This window comes from Melospiza melodia, chromosome 1 (genome assembly GCF_035770615.1).
Source record: "Melospiza melodia melodia isolate bMelMel2 chromosome 1, bMelMel2.pri, whole genome shotgun sequence".
NCBI classification, from domain to species: domain Eukaryota; kingdom Metazoa; phylum Chordata; class Aves; order Passeriformes; family Passerellidae; genus Melospiza; species Melospiza melodia.
In genome coordinates this window covers 123,367,095-123,386,615 of record NC_086194.1, presented here as the reverse complement: position 1 = coordinate 123,386,615, position 19,521 = coordinate 123,367,095, and the positions used below count along the sequence as shown (strand labels likewise).

General features: G+C 38.6%; 1 protein-coding gene across 1 annotated transcript in view; it reads right to left on the bottom strand.

Annotated features, from left to right (window-relative positions):
• Positions 1-785: 785 nt before the first annotated feature.
• The window catches only part of LAMA1 (laminin subunit alpha 1), a 108,667-nt gene continuing 89,931 nt past the window's right edge, over positions 786-19,521 (bottom strand). Inside the window, exons 46-64 of the mRNA XM_063149871.1 lie at positions 19,320-19,463; positions 17,876-18,009; positions 17,549-17,699; positions 16,909-17,033; positions 15,479-15,629; positions 14,239-14,383; positions 13,510-13,651; positions 12,279-12,393; positions 11,919-12,089; positions 11,317-11,468; positions 10,640-10,825; positions 10,003-10,165; positions 8,778-8,890; positions 7,541-7,730; positions 5,448-5,606; positions 4,182-4,335; positions 3,044-3,177; positions 1,742-1,964; positions 786-1,286 (exon numbers count right to left, since the gene is read on the bottom strand). Coding sequence (XP_063005941.1) covers positions 1,126-1,286; positions 1,742-1,964; positions 3,044-3,177; positions 4,182-4,335; positions 5,448-5,606; positions 7,541-7,730; positions 8,778-8,890; positions 10,003-10,165; positions 10,640-10,825; positions 11,317-11,468; positions 11,919-12,089; positions 12,279-12,393; positions 13,510-13,651; positions 14,239-14,383; positions 15,479-15,629; positions 16,909-17,033; positions 17,549-17,699; positions 17,876-18,009; positions 19,320-19,463 — 2,913 coding nt within the window. The 3' untranslated portion in view covers positions 786-1,125. The remainder of the gene's footprint in view (positions 1,287-1,741; positions 1,965-3,043; positions 3,178-4,181; positions 4,336-5,447; positions 5,607-7,540; positions 7,731-8,777; positions 8,891-10,002; positions 10,166-10,639; positions 10,826-11,316; positions 11,469-11,918; positions 12,090-12,278; positions 12,394-13,509; positions 13,652-14,238; positions 14,384-15,478; positions 15,630-16,908; positions 17,034-17,548; positions 17,700-17,875; positions 18,010-19,319; positions 19,464-19,521) is intronic.

Sequence of the window (19,521 nt, the reverse complement as noted above, 5' to 3'; positions counted from 1 at the left end):
ATGAGACACATTTGTTACTGCTCGGTGACCTGGCCAGTTGATGAATGGATGTCCTTACTTGATTGGGATTTAGCACACGTCCCCCAAACCTGGCTTGAGAACAGCTACTGGAAGACTAGTTTTCAAAACAGAGGCAAGCACAGTAAGAAAAGACAAAGATACAACTGCAGGCTGGCCTCAAAACTGCCTCCCAGTGTCTATAAAAAATACTGTTTTCCAAAGAATGATGCAATAGTTTGCATTGCCAAAATACAGAGTTTTTCCCAAATAAAACCCAAATTGTTTCTTCAGCAGCACATCACTTCACAGGCATCTCTATGTCATAGAGATGCTGCTTGTCCTGAAGCTGATTCCATGAAAGCATGAACAGGAACATAATCCATCTAGCCAATGTATCTATAATGAGTGTCAGAAGCATTGGATAGTAAGGCACAAGGAAAAGGAGCTGGAGCTACCCTGTGAAGTGTAACGAAAAAAATTCTATTAATTAAACTCTGAATCTGAGACCTTCAAAACTAGGACTTTAGTCAGTCTCCTGCTCCCTCTGCTGGACTATGTCCACTTACATTTCATATAATCAGACATATAATGACCCAGACTGGAAGAAGCCTTAAAGATTATCTATTTCCAAACCCCCTGTAGTGGGCATACTTGTGACTTCTCAGCCTTCCAGCTCTTTTTCTTCTAACTAAAATACATGGACAACTGAACTACTTGAAATAATGCAGTTTATTGTAGTTTTATTATGTGGTCCAAAATTATTACCTTCTTACAAAACTGCCAACACATAATAAAATGAAATACTGTCAAGTAATCAAAAGAAAACATACTGTAAACACTGATTAATAAAAATTCCCAAAAGCAAAATACCCAAATAATGCCATTAAAATTGTTGTAGAGGTATTTGTTGTTTAAAACCATTTAGTTAAAATGCAGATGTGGAGTTTCTGATTAAAAAAATAAATGACCTGAGTTGGAAAACAACCAGAAAAATCAAATAGATGCAGGTTCTTATCAGTTCTTCTTTTCATTACGAAAGGAGAATGCAAAATAACAGATCAACAACAACAAAAAAAAAAAACAAAAAACAAACCCTCTCTCAATCCAGACAGGCTTTGCTACAGTTCAGTGCTCAGCCCCAGGGCAGGAATGAGGAAATACTCCACGCAGGTCAAAAGCTCTGCTAAAGTCAAACAATTCTCTATGTTGGCCCTTGGTCAAAACAAGGTTCCTCAAACAGCCACGGAATGAGGTCTTGCTTGTGAGGCAGTTTTGCTTGACATCAGCTGAAAAACAAACATGAAATACGTAAAATCTATTTCTACCAAACTGAAAAAAAAATTACAAAGATCCAGGTTATTAAAATTCTCCCCCTCTGAAATGAGAAATACAAACAACACCTGGGGAGCATCAAGTTCCATTCATGTTTGGATGAAGTGTGACATCCCAACATGGACAGTCACTGCTCTTTTCAGGCATAAGTCATGCACAGCAATCACTTGGCAGAGTTTGCAGAAATAGTTTTTGCCAGGGGACAATGGAAGATGAGAGGGAAAAACAGAGGAGAAAGCCACTCTGCATGGGTGTTTATGAAGTTAAAATAGAAACTAGCAGAATATGAAGCAACAGCTGAGCTGTACACAGTCACATGGCAAACAAAAAGGGAGCACATGTTAAGAGTCATTCTTGTGAGAGTGAGCAGAGGAGGGACAGGAGGGAAAGGAAATATTATTGTACCTACCAGGATAACCTCCAACATAAATGGGGTTGTTTGTATCTGCAGATGTTGACTGGACGTAGGGATTATCAGTGTGAACCAAATTCCCATCAATTATCAGCGAAATGTGATGTTTGCTTTTGTTTGCTTGAAGCTTGTGCCATTTCCCATCACACAAGCTCTTTGTGCCTCTTGGTTCGTAGGAAGCTGTTAGCCTGCCAGCTCCATTGTTGACATGGAATAAAACCTGTGCAAACAGCCAGATGCCAATGAAGATATAAAGTAAGAACACATGAACTAATCTGCCTAGATAAAAGCACAATCACACTGGTGCAGAGATTTCCATTTTAAATGTTTGGCAATACACGCAGTTAATGTTTACTTTGATGGGTAGAGTAGATCCTTATTAAAGTGGTTTTTAAAATTTTAAACAATAAGGTCTACCTATGCAATGGTCCATTGATACACTTCACTAGGGATTTCAATGTTTCTTACAAATACAAATCAAGACCTTTTTCACAGAACCCGAGACTTCAGATCTGAAAGATGAATCACTGTATATAACTGAAGAGAAAGAAGAATGGCCTGAAAGCACTTGTCATTGCCAATACATGCATTTATTTTTTTCATGCATTTATTTTTCAAAGCAGCAGACATTTCCTCAACTCTGCGGTGAGGATTAATATGTACATATTACATATTAATACTGGGAACGTATGTCCCACAAAAACAGTGATATTTAACACTGTCTCCAGCTAGGAAGCTTTGAATAAAAAATGAGCTATTTCTGCAAAAACAAACACTTAAGAGCAATCAAGTGTATGTTTTTTTATGCAAGAGATGACTGGAAAACTATGTATATTGATTGTTAAAAGGTTTATGGAGCATAATGGCCAGTAGAAGTAGAGAATGAGTTAATTGCTTATGAATATTGAAGAAGAGGTTACAAAACAGTGTGCATTGTGTATGCAGTATTTTTCTCAAAGACAAGGATAGCTTTATGGCAGAAAAAGTATTAAGCAATAAAAAAGATATATATTTGGTCTAAAATACAAGGTATGTAGTACAGGAGGTCAGAGTGGCTGCACACTAACATAAATTACACTAATTAAAAATCCAAAAAGTTCCAGTGACTTCTGCTAATCGCACATTTTATCATACAATGGCAGTTGGAAACCTCGAGACAAAGTCTGTCCCGCATTTGTTCTGTGGGAATGTGCCTCCATCACACCTGACTGGTGCATATTTCATGCATTCCAAGGGCTCTAGCCTCGCAGTTTCTAACAAGCCCCGTGTACAGCAGTGTGCCTGCACAGGGCAGCCTACCTTGCCGTGTACCATCTCCAGCCCGATCGCATCGACCCTGGCGCTGCTGACGCCCAGGAGAACGCCGTGCGCCGCCGTGGTGCGGAACTCCAGCGTGATGTTCACGTCAGAACGCACCTTGTAGCCTTCCCTGGCTGGAAATAAGTTAGAAGCTTCTAGCAGAAGACTTGCAACCCACAATACAGAGCTAAATATATGCATTACCATTAAAAGGTCTAAAAAATTTGTTAATCATGCTGCTAGCATTTGACCTTGCAATACCTCTGGACAATAAGTTTTCCAAAGTCATAATTCCCATTTTTTACTGGAAAAGATAAACTCCCAAATAAGTTTTCTTTTATTAATTCACATTTAATCCATTCTATCTCATCTGTAAGAAACAGCAAAGAGCACAAATGCAATCCTTCATGTTATTTCACAAGTCTTTTGTCTTCATATTTGTGACAGTGGTCACAGGGGGTCTTCAGGTGAGGGAAGAGACAAGAATGTTGACTCCATGTTTAGAAGGCTTGATTTATTATTTTATTATATATATTACATTATAACTAACTAAAAAGAAAAGAAAGAAATGTTTCCCTCTCAGAAGGGAAACTGAGCTAAGAATAGAAAGAAAAGAATGATAACAAAAGGCAGCTCTCTTGGACTGTGACCGAGATAGCTCGGCCTTGACTGGCCATTAATTATAAGCATCCAAGATGGGCCAATCAAAAATCTACTTGATGCATTCCACAACAGCAGATAACTATTGTTTACATTTTGTTTCTGAGGCCCTGAGGCCTCAGTTTCTCAGAAAGAAAAAAAATCCTAAAAAAAAGATTTTCACAAAAGATGTCTGCAACAATATTCTTTATCAGACCTTAACATCATGAACATGGATATTCTTAGCTAATAAAGATGTAGCTCATTTCTTTCCCACTGCTAAAACCGTTATCTCTTTTATTTATAAGACAGCCCTTTGCAGAAATGACCACTTTTGGATGAATGAAGTGAAAGGACTCAGTTAGAAATCCACATGCAGGGCATGCACTCACTGTGTGAGGAGTCAGTTAATTACACACAGTTCCAGTAAGACCTGAAAGGAGTATGTTTTCATTAATATTAATTCAGTCAGGCACTGTTTTCATTTAATGACACTTACCAAGAGCAGCAAAGCCACTTCCATCAAAGAAGGTACCATCCTGCACTGTTTCATAGCATTTATTCACAGCAAAGATAGAGACAGGACTCTCGTTGTCCAATTGTTTGCCATTAATTGTCATGCTACCAATGCAGGCAGGAATACTGTGAGTAACCTAAGCATATGGAGACATAAGAGAGAATATTTAGTATAAACTGCTGTGATGCTCTCTTAGGGATTCACCTGATCTTATTGTAGATAAAATATTATCCGAACAAAACACAGCAGAATTTAAAATACTTCCATAATTAAATTTCTAGTATTACATATAATTATGTAAGGCACATAATGTCTTAGAGTCAAAATCAAATAGTTTAGAACCAGAGTACATACACTGCCTATAATATACAGGAAGAATTGTATTTGCTTGACTGTGAGCAGAGATACACTCAGGAGTAAAAACATTCCAAACATGCTTTAGCAAATTAATGAGTAATCAAAATTTCTGTAGGACATTTTGCAAGTTCTCATCATCAAAAAGATTCATCTGAATCACTTCAGAGGGTGGCTGGGCACTGGAAGAGATTCCTCAGGGACATGGTCACAGCACCAGCCTGACAGAGTTTAAGAAGCATTTGGACAATGCTCTCAGGCACAAGGTGTGACTCTTGGGTGTCCTGTGCAAGGCCAGGAATTGGACTTTGATGACCCTTGAGGATCCCTTCCAAATCAGGACATTCTACAATTCTATGAGAAACATTATCATATCACCGGAATCCTCATTAATATAATGTGGGCTGCACCAGGAGGAAGGTGACAAAACCTACCCTCTAAAAGGACGTATTAAAAATATCCTTTAATCTAAAGACAGCTAAACGCTTTCTTTCAGAGTCTTTCAGAGATATTTAAGGCACCTAATTTCTGTTTGAATGCAAGAGAAGTCAGGTACCAAAATGTCTCATATTGTAGGTCATGTTTTTACCTTATACTGTGAAAGACAGGAATTTAGATTCTTTATTCATTTTTAACAGACAAACAGAATGAAAAAAAAAAAAAAGTTCTGCTAAGGGCTATTACTAACACAGAAGGATATAAGTGTAGCTGGACTCATTAAGCCACAGAAAGATTTATCTGGTAAAGGGTCATTACTTTCCTTGTTGCTTCTTTCCCTAAGTACTTCTATTGAGCCTGTCAGAGACAGGATGCTGATTTAGATGAGTTTCCTGCACTATGCTCATTCTTGTGTTGCAAAATGCCAGAGGCACCCCCCACCCCAAGCCTTCTTACATTCCCAAGATTCTTTGGCACGTAGTCTAAGGGGAGTCCTCCCACATAGAGCTTCCCTTCCACATCCAAGGTGCTACCATCTCCCAAGGCATTGACTGCTACCAGCTCCTGTCCATCCACAATGATTGTTCCTTTTCTTTTAACATATTCCGTCTTTACCTGGAAAAAAGGGAAGTGTGCAAACATAAATGAGTAAGCTAAATTTGTTACCTAGTCATCATTTGCCATAGAAATAAGAGCAAGACAATTGTTTAGTGGTTCAATTGCTTTGACATTCTGTTCTGAGGCAACCTCTTGAAATTCTTCCTGAGGCTGAGACTATTTCTGAATACAACCAAGCAGTTAAACAGCTTTCTTGCCTTCCCAAGGGCTCACAATGATTTCATAATGTCCGTCCTAAGGTTTTCAGTGTTTTATTATTTCTTTAAATCACCGGTTTATTGCCTTAGGATATGGGCAGGTCACTGAGTTTGCAGAAAGGCATTCTGTGCTGGCCTCCTGCAATTATTGTGCTGCCCAACAGCTGAGACATCTCAGGTCTCTGAAGTGCTGTCATTTTATGATAGGCAGTGCTACACTGGTTTTGACCAAAAAAGCTTTCCAGTTCTGTGCATCTTGTTCACTTATGCCCTTATGCCTGCCTTGCCCTAAAATAGTTACATGCTGCTGAGGGAAGTCAGCTAGCCATTTAGTCTTCTCTATTTACTTTTAGCCCCACTCAGAACCATGAGTAGGTTCAACCCAAAGTTTCATGAACATTTGGGCTGGTAAGGGGATAAAGGCGTAAAGCAGGGTGGTATGAGCAGAGGGGAGAGAATGAAAAGAAGTGGTGTTTTTTTCAGTAGCAATGCATATTAGTTTGCATAGATTGCAGAGGGACTGCAATGATTACCCCCAGCTGGGAAGTGGTGTGACTCAGCCTTAATCTCTAATAAAAAAGGCTGAAGCTCCTGCTTTGTGTCCTGGGTAGTAAAGATAGGTCAGCTCTTATATGGAATCTGTTCAGCTCTTAAAAGGTGGAGAGTGTCAGTAGGAGTTTTATGTGAGTATGTGTAATTTTTAAACATGCAGCTGTAAGTCCTGGAGCATTCTTCCTCTTTCAGGGTAGGCAGCAGAGCTTAACTGTGATATCTCTGACAGAAGTTCACATTTCCTTTCTTCATGTTAATTTCTGCTGGTTTTTCTTCTGGTGATTATTTATGAAAAGCAAAAAGAACTCTGCTGATTCCCAAGGCACCTAGGAAAGCTGGCAGCTTTGTGTCATCAATCACTTTGTCCCACAGAAGTCACTTCTTAGAGTGAAGGCTTCACATACAGATAAGGGAGGGGAAACTTAGCAGGATGAAATTGTCATCCTCACCTGCCTTTAGGACAAGTGATAACCTCAGAGTTACTTCTAAAACTCCTGCAAACATCACAGTCACTTCTCACACAGAAAGCCAGAGCCAGTGGCAGGTGGGTTGCTCGGTGGAATTGGGCCAATAGAGACTGACGCAATCTTGGTGCAGAAGGCCCTGAGTGCTATGTGACACCTCCAAGCTGCAGACATCATTTCTACTCAATTCTACCTAAGTCCTCCATTAATTTCAAATGTCCCCCTTTCTCATGTTGCCTTGACCAAGGAAAGGACAGACAGTGCTTCCCTGTTGTCACTAGCTGCTGTGACATGCTCAGGCAATAAGCGGGTAAGTGGGAGAAAAGAGAAACGCTGCACCCACAAATCTCTGCCACTCTGAAGTGCGGGTCTTTGGTGGCATAATGCACTGAAAGCTCTCTGTGGAAAAGGTCAGATTTTTTTGTACCTTTCTATCAGGTCCTTCTCTGTTGAAGATGACTGTCAGTACACAGTTGATGAGCTATTTAATTCTGAAATAGTTTGAGATACTTGACAGTAGTTGGAAGATGGATTTGGTGTACAATTAATGACAATTCTAAAAGGAAATAATTATCAAATAAAAATTTTCTGAATGACTTCATGATTGGGTTAGAACCAGCGTGCTTTTGCAACAGAAATCACAAAGAAAAAGCAAGAAAAATCCATACCAGTACCTCCAGGGAAGGGAAAATAGAGCACAAGATTGGCAACCACCTACCGTATGCCATTTTCCATCACTGACAACAGCAGGGTGAAGAGCTACTGCTTTTCCTTTGCCTAAATCAAATGAGAAATGGAGCTGTCCCCCATAAAGCTGTAGGGCTGCATAATCAACCTGGTTTTGGTGAGCCATGTAGTAAATCAGGCCACTGGAGGCAAAGGTTCTGAGATTCAGCTGGACGGAAAGCCTAGACAATAAAAATTCAGTGTTACTTAAAGGTATTTCTTCTGCAGTGATGAAAAGCTTTTCTGGACACAGAGAACAGCCTAAATAAATTTATTGTTATGAAAGGAGATTTATTATTACAAAGGCCAGAGAAGTAGAATTTAGGTTGATTTTAAGAAAGCATGACTTATAATGTATTTCATAATGGAAATCAGTGCTGTACCTGTCAGAAGTAGAAAAAGTGCTTGTCAAAGAGTGAGATGAACTTTAAGAGGGACAGGCTCAGCTGTTTGTGACTGCAAGCTTGCTTACTGCCCCAAGAAAGGAACCCATTCCAGGGTAACTTTATGGCATCCATTACTATTAGGCAGGCTTGCTGGGATATTATGGGCAGACTGAGAACAGAGGGAGGCTTAAAAGGTAGAAGAGATGAATGAGCCATTTATTATGGAGACACCAGGTTCAGACTAGATGGCATCGATCCTCTGCAATGTCCTTTGCTCAGAAGCTGTAACAGAAGGGCTAGAAGGAAAAAACACTCTTTTCTCAATGCCTGCAGAGACTTCCTGAGCTGAAAGAAGCAAATGCAAGTGACTTGCAGGCTGTGTGATGGGAACCTTGCTGGGAAACTCTCAAACAAGTAAAAGAGGCAGAGGTGCTATCACACATTAGGTCCCAACAAAATTATTCTTCTCAGTAGTCTTCTCTCCTTCAAGTGCACCTTCAAAGATGGAAGGTGTACTTGCAGAAAATAGAGAGGAGCGGGTGAGATGTCACATGCATCAGACAAAGGAATGGGAACTGGATGTGAGTTCTGCATGTGGGAAAAAGAAATCAAAGTACTTACAGAAGGTAAAGTGAGACTCAGGTCTGAGGGGATAAAAATGCAGCATTCTAACCATGAGTTACTAAACCTGGGATATGATACTTTCTTTCGTGAGGAGCCCACAGAAACCTGAAGTGAGGACCATGTTCAAAGCTGGCAATCAATCATGGAACCCATCACTGCCCTTCTTGCAGCTCAATACAAAATAACACTGTGTGCATGTGTAATTCAGGATATACTCACTTCTTCCTGACAGCAGACTGATTGAAGAGCAGGGTCAAGTGGCTGCCTTTGGCAAGTCCAAACTGATGGGCACCTTGAACATGATCAGGCAGCTCATCTTTTGCACAAACTACCTGTTAATGAAAGGAATTTATTAAGTAGGATAGTGTCAGGTTCTGCCCAGCAACTGTTGAATGACAATGTGCCTGCATAGAGCTTTGTAGGAAGCAAAACTAAGCCACAAGAAAACCACAAAGTACACAGAAAAACATCAATTAACTAACCTCATAATCATTCCAACCTATCTTCAGGCTCAAAAAGAACTGGTTCTAATGATTAAGCTATGTCTTGTAGACAGCATTGACCTTTTCCACTGAGAAATGTTTGTAGCTTGAGACACATTCAATTCACTTTTTGTCTTAATTGACAGCCTTTTTAACAACAAATGCTGGAAGTTCAATTTTAGTGTGAAAATCTTAAAGGTTTGGTAGAAATATTTTACTATTTTATGAGGAAACACATTTTTGTTATGATTTGGGGTATAGAGACCTGAGTAACAAGAGCATGAGCCAAAGCTACATTTTAGCTCTAAAAAGGGCAACTTATTTCTTTTTATAGTCCCAACCTGTATGCATGAAATCTTGCTTTCTGTTGCCACAGGAAAATGGTTGCAGGATCCTTTGGAAACCCTTCATTATAAAGATGTGCAGCTGCAGGAGGAGAGAAGTAATGATGCCTTCTCTCTTAGGAACAGGGACTGTGTGAGAGGAAACAGGTGCCAAGCAAGCTGCATTCAGACACTGTGTCTCTCTCAAGTGGTTTGTGCCTCCTCTCTGACACAGAGCAGACACTGCATGAGTGTGACCAAGAAAATATCATGCAGAACTGCACAGCTAATGCAAATCTGCACCAAGTCCCTTTGGCAGGAATACACTAAAGATAATAGTTACTGTCAAGTCCTTCTGTTGGGAGATAATCATTTCACTTTTTTTCTCTTTTTTTTTTCTTTTGTTGTTGTTGTTGCTGCCAGAAGAGTGATAAACCTAACTACTTTTCCATTCCAAATGGCCAAAGGCTGCTGCAAGGGATAGTATCAGTTTTTCTACAGGAAACAGTAATTTCAAATCAACATCCATTGAAACATTCCATAGTGAAGAGGAAGCAAATATATGCAATCTATAATTTGATAATTCTCCAGAAAGAAAGGAAAAAAGAGGTGGCAACAGAGCTTTGCTGCAATACATACTTTTTTTGTGTCTGTGAGAGGTCTCAGGGGAACTGGTAAAGCCTGAAGTTCAGGTTGAATCATGATGTCCGATGGCTGTACAGCTGTCTTAGGCTTCTCTGACAGAAAGCAGCTGTCCATATCCACGTGCTCATACTTCATGGAAGTGGTAAAATATAAAAGCCTATATTAAAAAAAAAACAAAACAAAACAAACATTTTAAAAGGTGCATTTCTGCTTATTTCCAAAGCAGAAGGAGAGTATTTAACAAGGTCTTTCAGTAATATCAGGATAAAAGGAAAAAAGTGTCACCTGTGACAAACGGATTGAGAAGCAGCAAATAATCTGTCCATAGAACAATATAAATCTACAATATTTCTGGAAAATAATTTTGTCTGTCACTGAAGATGAAATTATAGTAGAGAAAGCTGTGCTTTGTGCAGCATCTCCATAAAAATTAAAGACATTTTAAATACCATTTAAAAATATAGCTGGTAATACCCATTTTCTGGCTGTTATAATACCCAGATCGTGAGCATCATGCATATCTTATGTTAAAAACCAGGCAAAAAGAAGTGTCATGGAAGAGATCACAAACTACATTTAACAATTACTGTACGTGGTTTTCCAAAACTAGGCAGTTACCCTTCTGACTTACTCCTTGTTAAAAATAAGGTTGCTGATACAGCCATGAAAGGAGCCGGCCAATTTCAGCCCTAAGATGCCCTCTCCTGCTGGAATGCCACCAGCATAGAAGTTGGAAATATTAATGGGGCTATTTTCTGCTGCTGAACCAAGCCTCAATTCTGCAGGTTTACTTTCGTCCACCTGTACAGTTATGATCCTGAAAAAGAGAAAGTAGGGAAAACATTGAACAAGGTCTTAGAAACTCATTTTCAGATGAAAAGCATTCCTGTCAGCCTCAAAAACATCCTCTTCTAATAAATAAAGGCTCCATCACTTTGATAATCACTTCAATATCTTAAAACTGGAAGCCATTCTTTTGATGATTTTTAAAATGTAAAATTTTGTCAAATACCTTTCTAAATTATTTTGATAGCTGTGTATCTTTTCTCTAATACTATTTAGTATGCTTTGTACTCAAGTGCCCCAAGCTGTTCTAGAGATTTTGAGAGCTTTCAGCTACACCTCTATCAGTGGCTGTATGCTGTATACAATTACCATGTAAATCAGAACATCTGCATTGACAGCAGAAAAACACAGCCCTGATTATCCCACCTAATAAGCTAGCAAAGGCAATTCCTCAGAGAGTGCAGTGAACTGACAACAATATGCAATAATTAAGCAGGTAGTACTCTTTGCAGTCACATGTACCTCTTATTCCGAATTAGGATGACAGAGTGTTCTTGTCCATCACTGTATGTTCCATTAGCAGACTGAAGAACTACTTTCCTAGTACTTGCTCTATCTCCAGCATTAACATGCACTGCAAGATGACCATCAATCAGCATGATGGAAAAGAAGGGCTGTAGATTTAATCAGAGGATTAATTTTTAACTCTAGCTCAATCTTCAAGACACTAATTTAGTGTTTAACTAGAACATACATGGGAAAAATTAACCTCCAAACTTGTTGCAAACTTTTTAATGAAACTCATAGACAAGTAGGAATTGTATCGGGACTCCTCCAAGTACCAATACCAATACCACACCTCTCAGAGTGCAAAGCTTTCTAACAGCAAACACAAAAAAAAGCTGGACATTTCTCTGGTCAAACACTATAGGTAAAATGCAGGAGGTTTCTTTATACACTCACACCCACACACTCCTTCTCTTAGAGCAGAAAATAGTAAGACTTTCTCTTTGGATTCTAGAAGCTCCCACTCAGATACACAATATATATAGCAAGCTGCCTTGATTTTACAAAATAAAAATGGCAAAAATAATCCACAAAACTTCTTTGTTTCTGGTACTTGCCAAGTGTGCTTGTCTTCGTTGTCGCCTTTCCAGTCCCCTGCTGATCCCAGCAAGGATGATGCCACTGCTGTTCTTTGTAGCAAAAGTTGCCATCAGTTCTGACTCTGGGCTTAAGGACTTAGGTACCAACTCAATATATCCATTTTTCATGATGCTTACACTGTGAATAGGCTATTTTATGAAGAACAGAAGTAATTACTCAATTCATCCATACATAGTGTCAGGTAAAAAAAAATATCAAATATAGATTAGATTATCTTAGAATTTTTAAAGATAAATCTATTACAAATCACTGTAAACACCACTATTCATTATTCTATTAAAACAAAGATCAGATCACAAGACTTTAAAGTCTCCTACCTCCAATACACAGCCTTTTCGTACTCCATAGGAATTTCTAAGCAAGTCAAAGGTGGAACGAGATATTTCCAGATTCTTGATGCATCCCACATACATTCTACTATTAAGACCTTTCCTGAAACAAAAAACAAGGCTTTCTTTCCAAGGAGTAGTACTTGGAATCTCCTGGGAGAAAAGATTAATTTCTCTTCAATAAGAAAAGAAAGAGAGATCTGTTTTAAATGATGCAGTCGGTCTGGTGTAAGTGCAAAGAGTTTAAGTTTTACTCTTAGATACTAAATCGAATCTTAAAAAGAATCAAGATAATGTTGTGCCCGAATTAAAACATACAAGTGTGTAATGCTGTGCTGTCAGGTCAGGTAATTTCCCAAAACTTTAGGGTGAATCTTCAGCTGAAAGAAAAGGGATTGTGTAAAAGGCTAACTGTTGTTGCCTACCACGCAGTTTCTCATTTTCAAGTCTGGAGCATACCTGATTTGGTTCCTGGTTTAAGGCTGAGAAATCTAAGGTTATCCTGCCATAATTCTTTAAAGGCTGGAATGCCACCTAAGATTAACAAGACTGCACTCTGTAGTAACTGTGCAGAGACCAATAATGTACTCGAATTTACGTTATTGTCAAGAGCATGCAGAAAGTTTAATTAGATTTTCTCTTGCCATATTTATCCTTTCACAGTGAAGTCAGTGGAAGAAATGTGACTTTGCAAGTTCAGTACAGACATGCAATAAAAAAACACCCATAAACAAGAGACGTGCTATAAAATATCTATTTGCAATGTTTTCTGTTGATCTGTTCACAGTTGGTTTTCCTCTGTTCCAAGTTACTGAATTACAGGAATTCTCAAGTACAACTTTTATCCTTAAGCACAGTTTTGCCCATAAATGACATCTGGAAAACACAAGGCTTACACAGGTAGTGATCAAAGGAGCATCACTGCAGACAGCAATGCTGGATGCTTGCCCCAAGAAGCAGGGGGGCTGCTGCTGTGGTGGAAATCACCCTTGGAGGAAGAAAACAAAATTATTTCTGATCTGAACTGCAGCATCAGACCCACCAGTGGAAAGTACCATGTCAGAGTTTGAAGTCAAAGGACCGATGTGGTATACATGGCCATAAACTAAACTTCAGAATTCACTGTTTTTCTCTAATTTCAGAGGTGATAAGAGTGTGTAGAATTTTTCCCCCAACCTTACAAGAGTCTTAGCAAAGGTGCAAAAGTGACACACTTTACCTCAGAGCCCTCGATCTTGGCAGCCCACCAATGAAGACTGGGTCCTTATCAGAGCGGTTCAGGTCTGAGGCAACCCCAGGAGATTCTCCTTGCTTGGTTTCTTTATAATTAAGGTTATATGCATCCATGACTGCCAAAATTCCTGCAAAGAAAAGGGAGTAAAGATCTGGAGAAGAACATGAATATACATTCTTCCCTTCTGGCAATCTTGTCCATAATAAAGGAAAATGTATTCATTGACTCGGAGATGTATGGACAATCTTCTTATTTTTAGAATGAGCAATTTATTGCACTGCCAGCTATTCTGTTAATCTCATTCATTCCTCTCTGCCAAAACCAAATCTGGAGAAGTCTACAGGAAAATAAGATACATATGAGAACATGTTATAACCATTAGCACATACATGTTATTGCCAAAACACAGGCCCCCACCAAACAGTTGTACTAAGTAATATTAAAATGCAGGAGAAAAAATGTGATCCCTCATCTACAGACTTGGACAAAAATCTTTCAGTCTTTAAAGACTGTTGGTATGTTTTGTGAGATGTGTTAAACCAAGCACAAGATTTACACTCTAGTCCTTCTAAAAGCAAAGCACCCTAGGTGTGTCTGCTTAAGACACTGCATTGGAAGTGATCAGATTTGGTTGCAGTGATGTTCCCTGCAGCTATCTTAGATATTTGTATTTGTAAATGTGCAAACACCCAGACTTCTCAATCTGTAGCCTACCTTGCTTCTTATTCCGATTGAATGAGATTTTATACCACGTTCCATTGTTGTAACGATTTTCCGTTGTAAGAGCAAGGGGTCCTGAGCCAAGATCAACAGTCACCCTCACTTTGCCATCAACAAGCTCAAGGGACAAGAAGTCTCTCTGAGAGGAAGAAAAAAACCGCCAAAACAAAAAACAGATTACATACAAACAGATTACATTCCTGGAAATAAAATCTTCCTAAAGAATGCATGCCTGGCAGGTTTGGTCCACTGTGCGGAAAATATTTAGTAACTCTTGTACCTGGACTATTTGTTAGGCTCACTTTATTTAGGAAAATTAAGTTACAAGTACCTCACAAGGATGTATTTTTGTTTTGTTATTACCCTTACTTAAATACATCATGAGGTTTGATTACTCAGCAGAAGAATGGTTAAATAACAAAGTCACATTTTCCTGTTTTTGGATGAAGTTGAAAGTAATTTGATTTGACAGCATAATGATCAAACACTACGATGTTCTTCCTGCATGAAGCAAAGACCGTCCTCACAGAGTAAAGAAGACTTTCTGAATTGCATTGAAGGTTCCCCCTCTGAACTGTAAAGCTTAAATCAGATATTATTGTATACACTGCAATGTATTCAGGCAGTGAGTACATACAGCAAATGAATTATGCAGTAACTCTGAAATAATCTGTACCCAAACAAAGCTTTTCCTACCTTCAGGAACAGAAAACCACCATCTAAGTATGCAGTAAACTGCATGACAAGACAATGAAGGTCTGTTGATAGGTCTGGGTTATATTGCTTTTGCAGAAGTTTTATTTAATTTGTTTCAGTTTACTGAATTCCCATCTTATGGATTTAATTCAATATGGTTTTTCATTATTATATTGTCCTTCTGCAAGCTCAATTCCAAAACATTTTTACATTCTGAAAAGGTTCCTCCAACTGAAAAAACTAGCTTGCTGTCCTTACTTTTCCTTTTCTAAATTTTAGCTAAGTAATCATTAATTTTAGTCAAAAATAATTTATTTTTATTCTAAAATTTAAATAAATTGTGAGGAATTCTTTTCATTGTTTAACTTTGCCCTTAGTTTAGGAGGATATTTGCTCTAACAAGTTGTCCTCTAGGGTTCCTGTCTTTAGTCCTTCAGCTTATGATGCCAGTCACAGGTGATGAATTACACAAAAGTAGTGATATGCTCTAATACATGTAAGCTGAATGACAGTTTAGAAATCTGATCCATTTTCTTACAGTGCCATTTGAAGCAAGATAGAGAAGAAGCCCATTTGGTGAAAAGGTACTGAAAGATATTAATATCTGAGTCACTGTTGAGCGGAGTGCCTTCTCCACAACTGAGTATCCACTGCCATCAAAATGGAATGAAGTGTCCTCATCCTGTGGGCTACAGAAGCAGAAAACCAGTACAAAAATGTTAACATTTGCTTTTCCCCTTTTTTTTTTTTTTTTATATAAATATAAGAAAAGTTAGGTGACAGAATAGTTTGAGTTGGGAGGGATCTTAGAGCCGATCCCATATTCCCTCCCGGCCACGTGAGGGACACCTTTCACTAGACCAGTTTGCTCAGAGCCCCATCCAACCTGGCCCTGAACACTTCCAGGAATGGGACATCCACAATTTCTCTGGGCATTGTATTCGAGCATCTCACCACCCTCACAGTAAAGAGTTTCCTCCTAGCTTCTAATCCAAACCTACTCTCTTTCAGTTGGAATCCATTAGCCCTTGTCCTGTCACTCCATGCCCCTGTAAATAGTCTCTCTCCACCTTCCTGGTTGGCTCCCTTCAGGTGCTGCTCAGTCAGTGCAGCCTCCAGGCAGCAATTTATGAAGTGTGGGCAAACACTTCAATATTGATGTAATGAATAACTGAAGGATTCCAGCCAACGGCCACTTTCATTATGCAACCTCACAACACACAATTTAGCCATGGGGAAGGATGCACACAAGGTACGTGTTCTTCCTTATATACAAAAATGAAAGGCAAACTCAGTGATTTCCTAAGGGAAAAATAATTGTTACAGCATACACCCTCTAAATTAAAACATGTCATCCATTTCTCAAAATGCTTTGCATAATTGCACTTACAATACATGATCTATTAGCCCCTTTCCTTGCAGTACAAGACCTGTAAAAAATATCTCATACAATCATGCAGCACCCTCTGCTGTTTCTGCATGAAATATTCTGCAAAGGGAATATGGACAAGCATATTTCTTTTTTATTCCTTAAACATAAAAATAGTAATCTGCTCAAGGCACCAACCTCAGTGGCTACAGTTTTGCTATCATTTTTTTTAATAAGACTGCTTTACACTGTTTCTTACCCTAGGAAAGAATAAATCTGTTTTACAGAAAACTACTGAAAAGGAAAGATTCCACACCATTTTGGTTCACTGGTAGTCCCTACTTCCCATGCACAAAATAGAGAGCAGCAATAAAACTCCTCTGAGAAAGTGATTCAAAAATTGAAATTCCATGCAAATAAATTATTTGATACCACTGATACATTGAGATTAATGTGCTCAGAACTGTAAGTTAATAATCAGTGAAACACTGCAATTTGTCTGAGCTCCATATGCTTAGTTAACACAAAAATATAATATTACAAATGTAAATTACTCTAAACAAGTTGAAAAAAAAACAAGAGAGAGTGAGACAAAATACCTTCCAAAACAGCCATTGCACTTGCCCTCTCTTTCTATGTAGTTCCAAAGACCAATAGGTTTGCCATTCAGGAATGCCTCTCCTAGGCACCCTTTAAAATGGGTCACCTTAACAGCAGGTGATTTCTATAAGAAAATAAATATTTCATGAATACAATTAATGTTGAGTACTCTGAAAATTATGCAGCAAAATTTTTGCTTGGTTGTTTTCCTTGAACTTCAACTTTGTTAGATATAAATCATAATAGGAGAACAACATGTTTTAGTGTAACTATTAACAATTATAATTGAAATAATGATAGATTAGTACATCAAGAAAGTAAAATAACTATGTCCTTGACCTACTTACACACCCCTCATGCCATGAATTACAATTGCCATGGAAGAAGCAAACAAAACCATTTGCTAATGTCTATACATGGTACATGCACACACAGACTGTCCTGGTTAAACTTTATGCAAAAATTTCCAGGGAAAATTAACTTCAGGATACAAGAAGACCCTTGCAGCATCTCTGCTTTATGCTCAGAGTACCTGGCATCTCTTGATGAAGTAACCAAATCAAGCAATTACTTCTAATGCAAAAGTATTTCTCAAACATGTTCAAAACAATTAACAGAATGCTGATCTCAGAATTTAACCTTGATTTGCCCTCCAAGTCCTCCAATAAACATTAGGGTTGACTTGTTAACATCCAATATGCTGGCTGTCCCCAGAGAGGTTCCAGATTTAGGTGAAGGCTTCTGATTGGAGTTCATCTCCTCTATGCTGAGGGTACCTGTTTTTCCAAACCTGCCAAATACAAATACTAATAAATAGTCTTAGACATCACCAAGCCTAATCAACACATAATATTGGCTTCTCCTTCTAAGGACAAGAAAAATCTCATCACTGAAAATGATGAGTGGACATCATCCAAACAGTGGATGCTTTGTGTACACCACTTATGACATTCTCATTTTAATTACCTGGTGGCATGTATTCTGTGCCATTTGTTGTTGTCAATTTGGAAATCAGGGTATTCCACTCTTGTTGGTCCAGAGCCCAAATCCCAAAGAAGAGCTACCTTACCACGTCGCATCTCCACTGCCAGGAAGTCTGTCTGAAAAACAGCAGAGCCTATTCTAATTCATGGAATCAAATGTGCATTTTCACCAGAAACATGGAGAAAGTCTTTCCAGATTCATGTCCCTACATCCCATATGACAGGAGTTGACATTTAGCAAAATCATGATTTTCACTCACTTCTAATGCGACAAAACTCCCTCAGGTCATATGCAAGTAGCTGAATGTCTTCTTTATATATATACACATATATTTACTAGTCTGTGAAAAAGCACTATCCCATTATAGTGTGCCACAAGGAATTAACTGCTGGGCATTTCTTGGGATCACACAGGGAATGAAGCAGAGCAATTAGCCATCACACTCCCTTCCAAGTGGGTGGATGCACTGTGCTCATGAGGGACAGCTTCAAGAATTTCAGCTGTGTTACCAAGCAAATCATCTAATGCACTCCAGCATGCTGTATGAAAGCATCACAGGGGTTGTTACACTCCATGTGGTTAATGCCCAACACAGGAAAAGGAAGGGAGAATTTCAGCACAGGGCCAAGAGGCTGTGGCAAAGGAATCCGGTGCTTTTATTTTCTACCTTTGAAAATCTCTGGAATCATCTAAGGCATCAAAATATTTCCACCCCTAGTGAACACATCTGTCTGCAAGGGGCCTCGCTTGGTTACTTAGTTTGAAATCAAGAAATGCTGGAACCCTAGATGCTGAGAATTTGAAACTTTCTGTGTGCTGAAAGGCACAGACTCGCAAGAGAACATTGTATTTGACCTGAGGCTGTGGAGAAAGTTTCCAAAATTGATTGATAGCACTAAGCTTATTAGTGTGTAGTTAGTAAGAAGTATATAATATTACAGAGTAGAAAACTTAAGAGTTTGGGGTTTTAGAATACAGAAATAAATATGAAACAAGATGGAGGTTTTAAGGCAGAGACAAGTTGTTCCTCTTTACCTTCTTCCTCCTTCTTCATGGGTTTGGGTGATGTTTTGTAATTAAACAGAAAAGTCCACATTGAGGGCATCGAGGGAGCAGTTATTAGGTTAAAAGGGAAAATAATCTAAGTATAATTTCTTAATTAGATAGTTTAGCCTCAAAAGACCTTGTAACAAGTGATAATTAAGCAATTTTTTGCCTTACTAATGAAAGACTACAAAACTCACAGTTGTGAGGCTGTAGCACTGATAACAATAAATGCCTGAGTCTAAACATGAACTATAGTCTCAAGTGCCTTCAATCCTGACCCCAACAAAGGTAAAAAAACAAGCAGAGAATCCACAAAGAAAAAGCATATTTAAAACTTTTGACTACCATCACCTTCAGTAAATGTACCCCAGAAACTTACCTTTCCATTGCTACCCAAGTAGAAAAGGAGGTTATCTGGTTCAGCAGTTTTCACATTGAGTGTTAAGGTGTTGTAATTTGTAGATGAAATTTGGGGTTGATAGGCACGAATGCAATCTCTCTCTGCTGATACTGCAACTTTAATCTGGGGAGACAAGAAAAAAATGGAATCTAAACAAATCTCAGTGAATAAAGCACTCTTT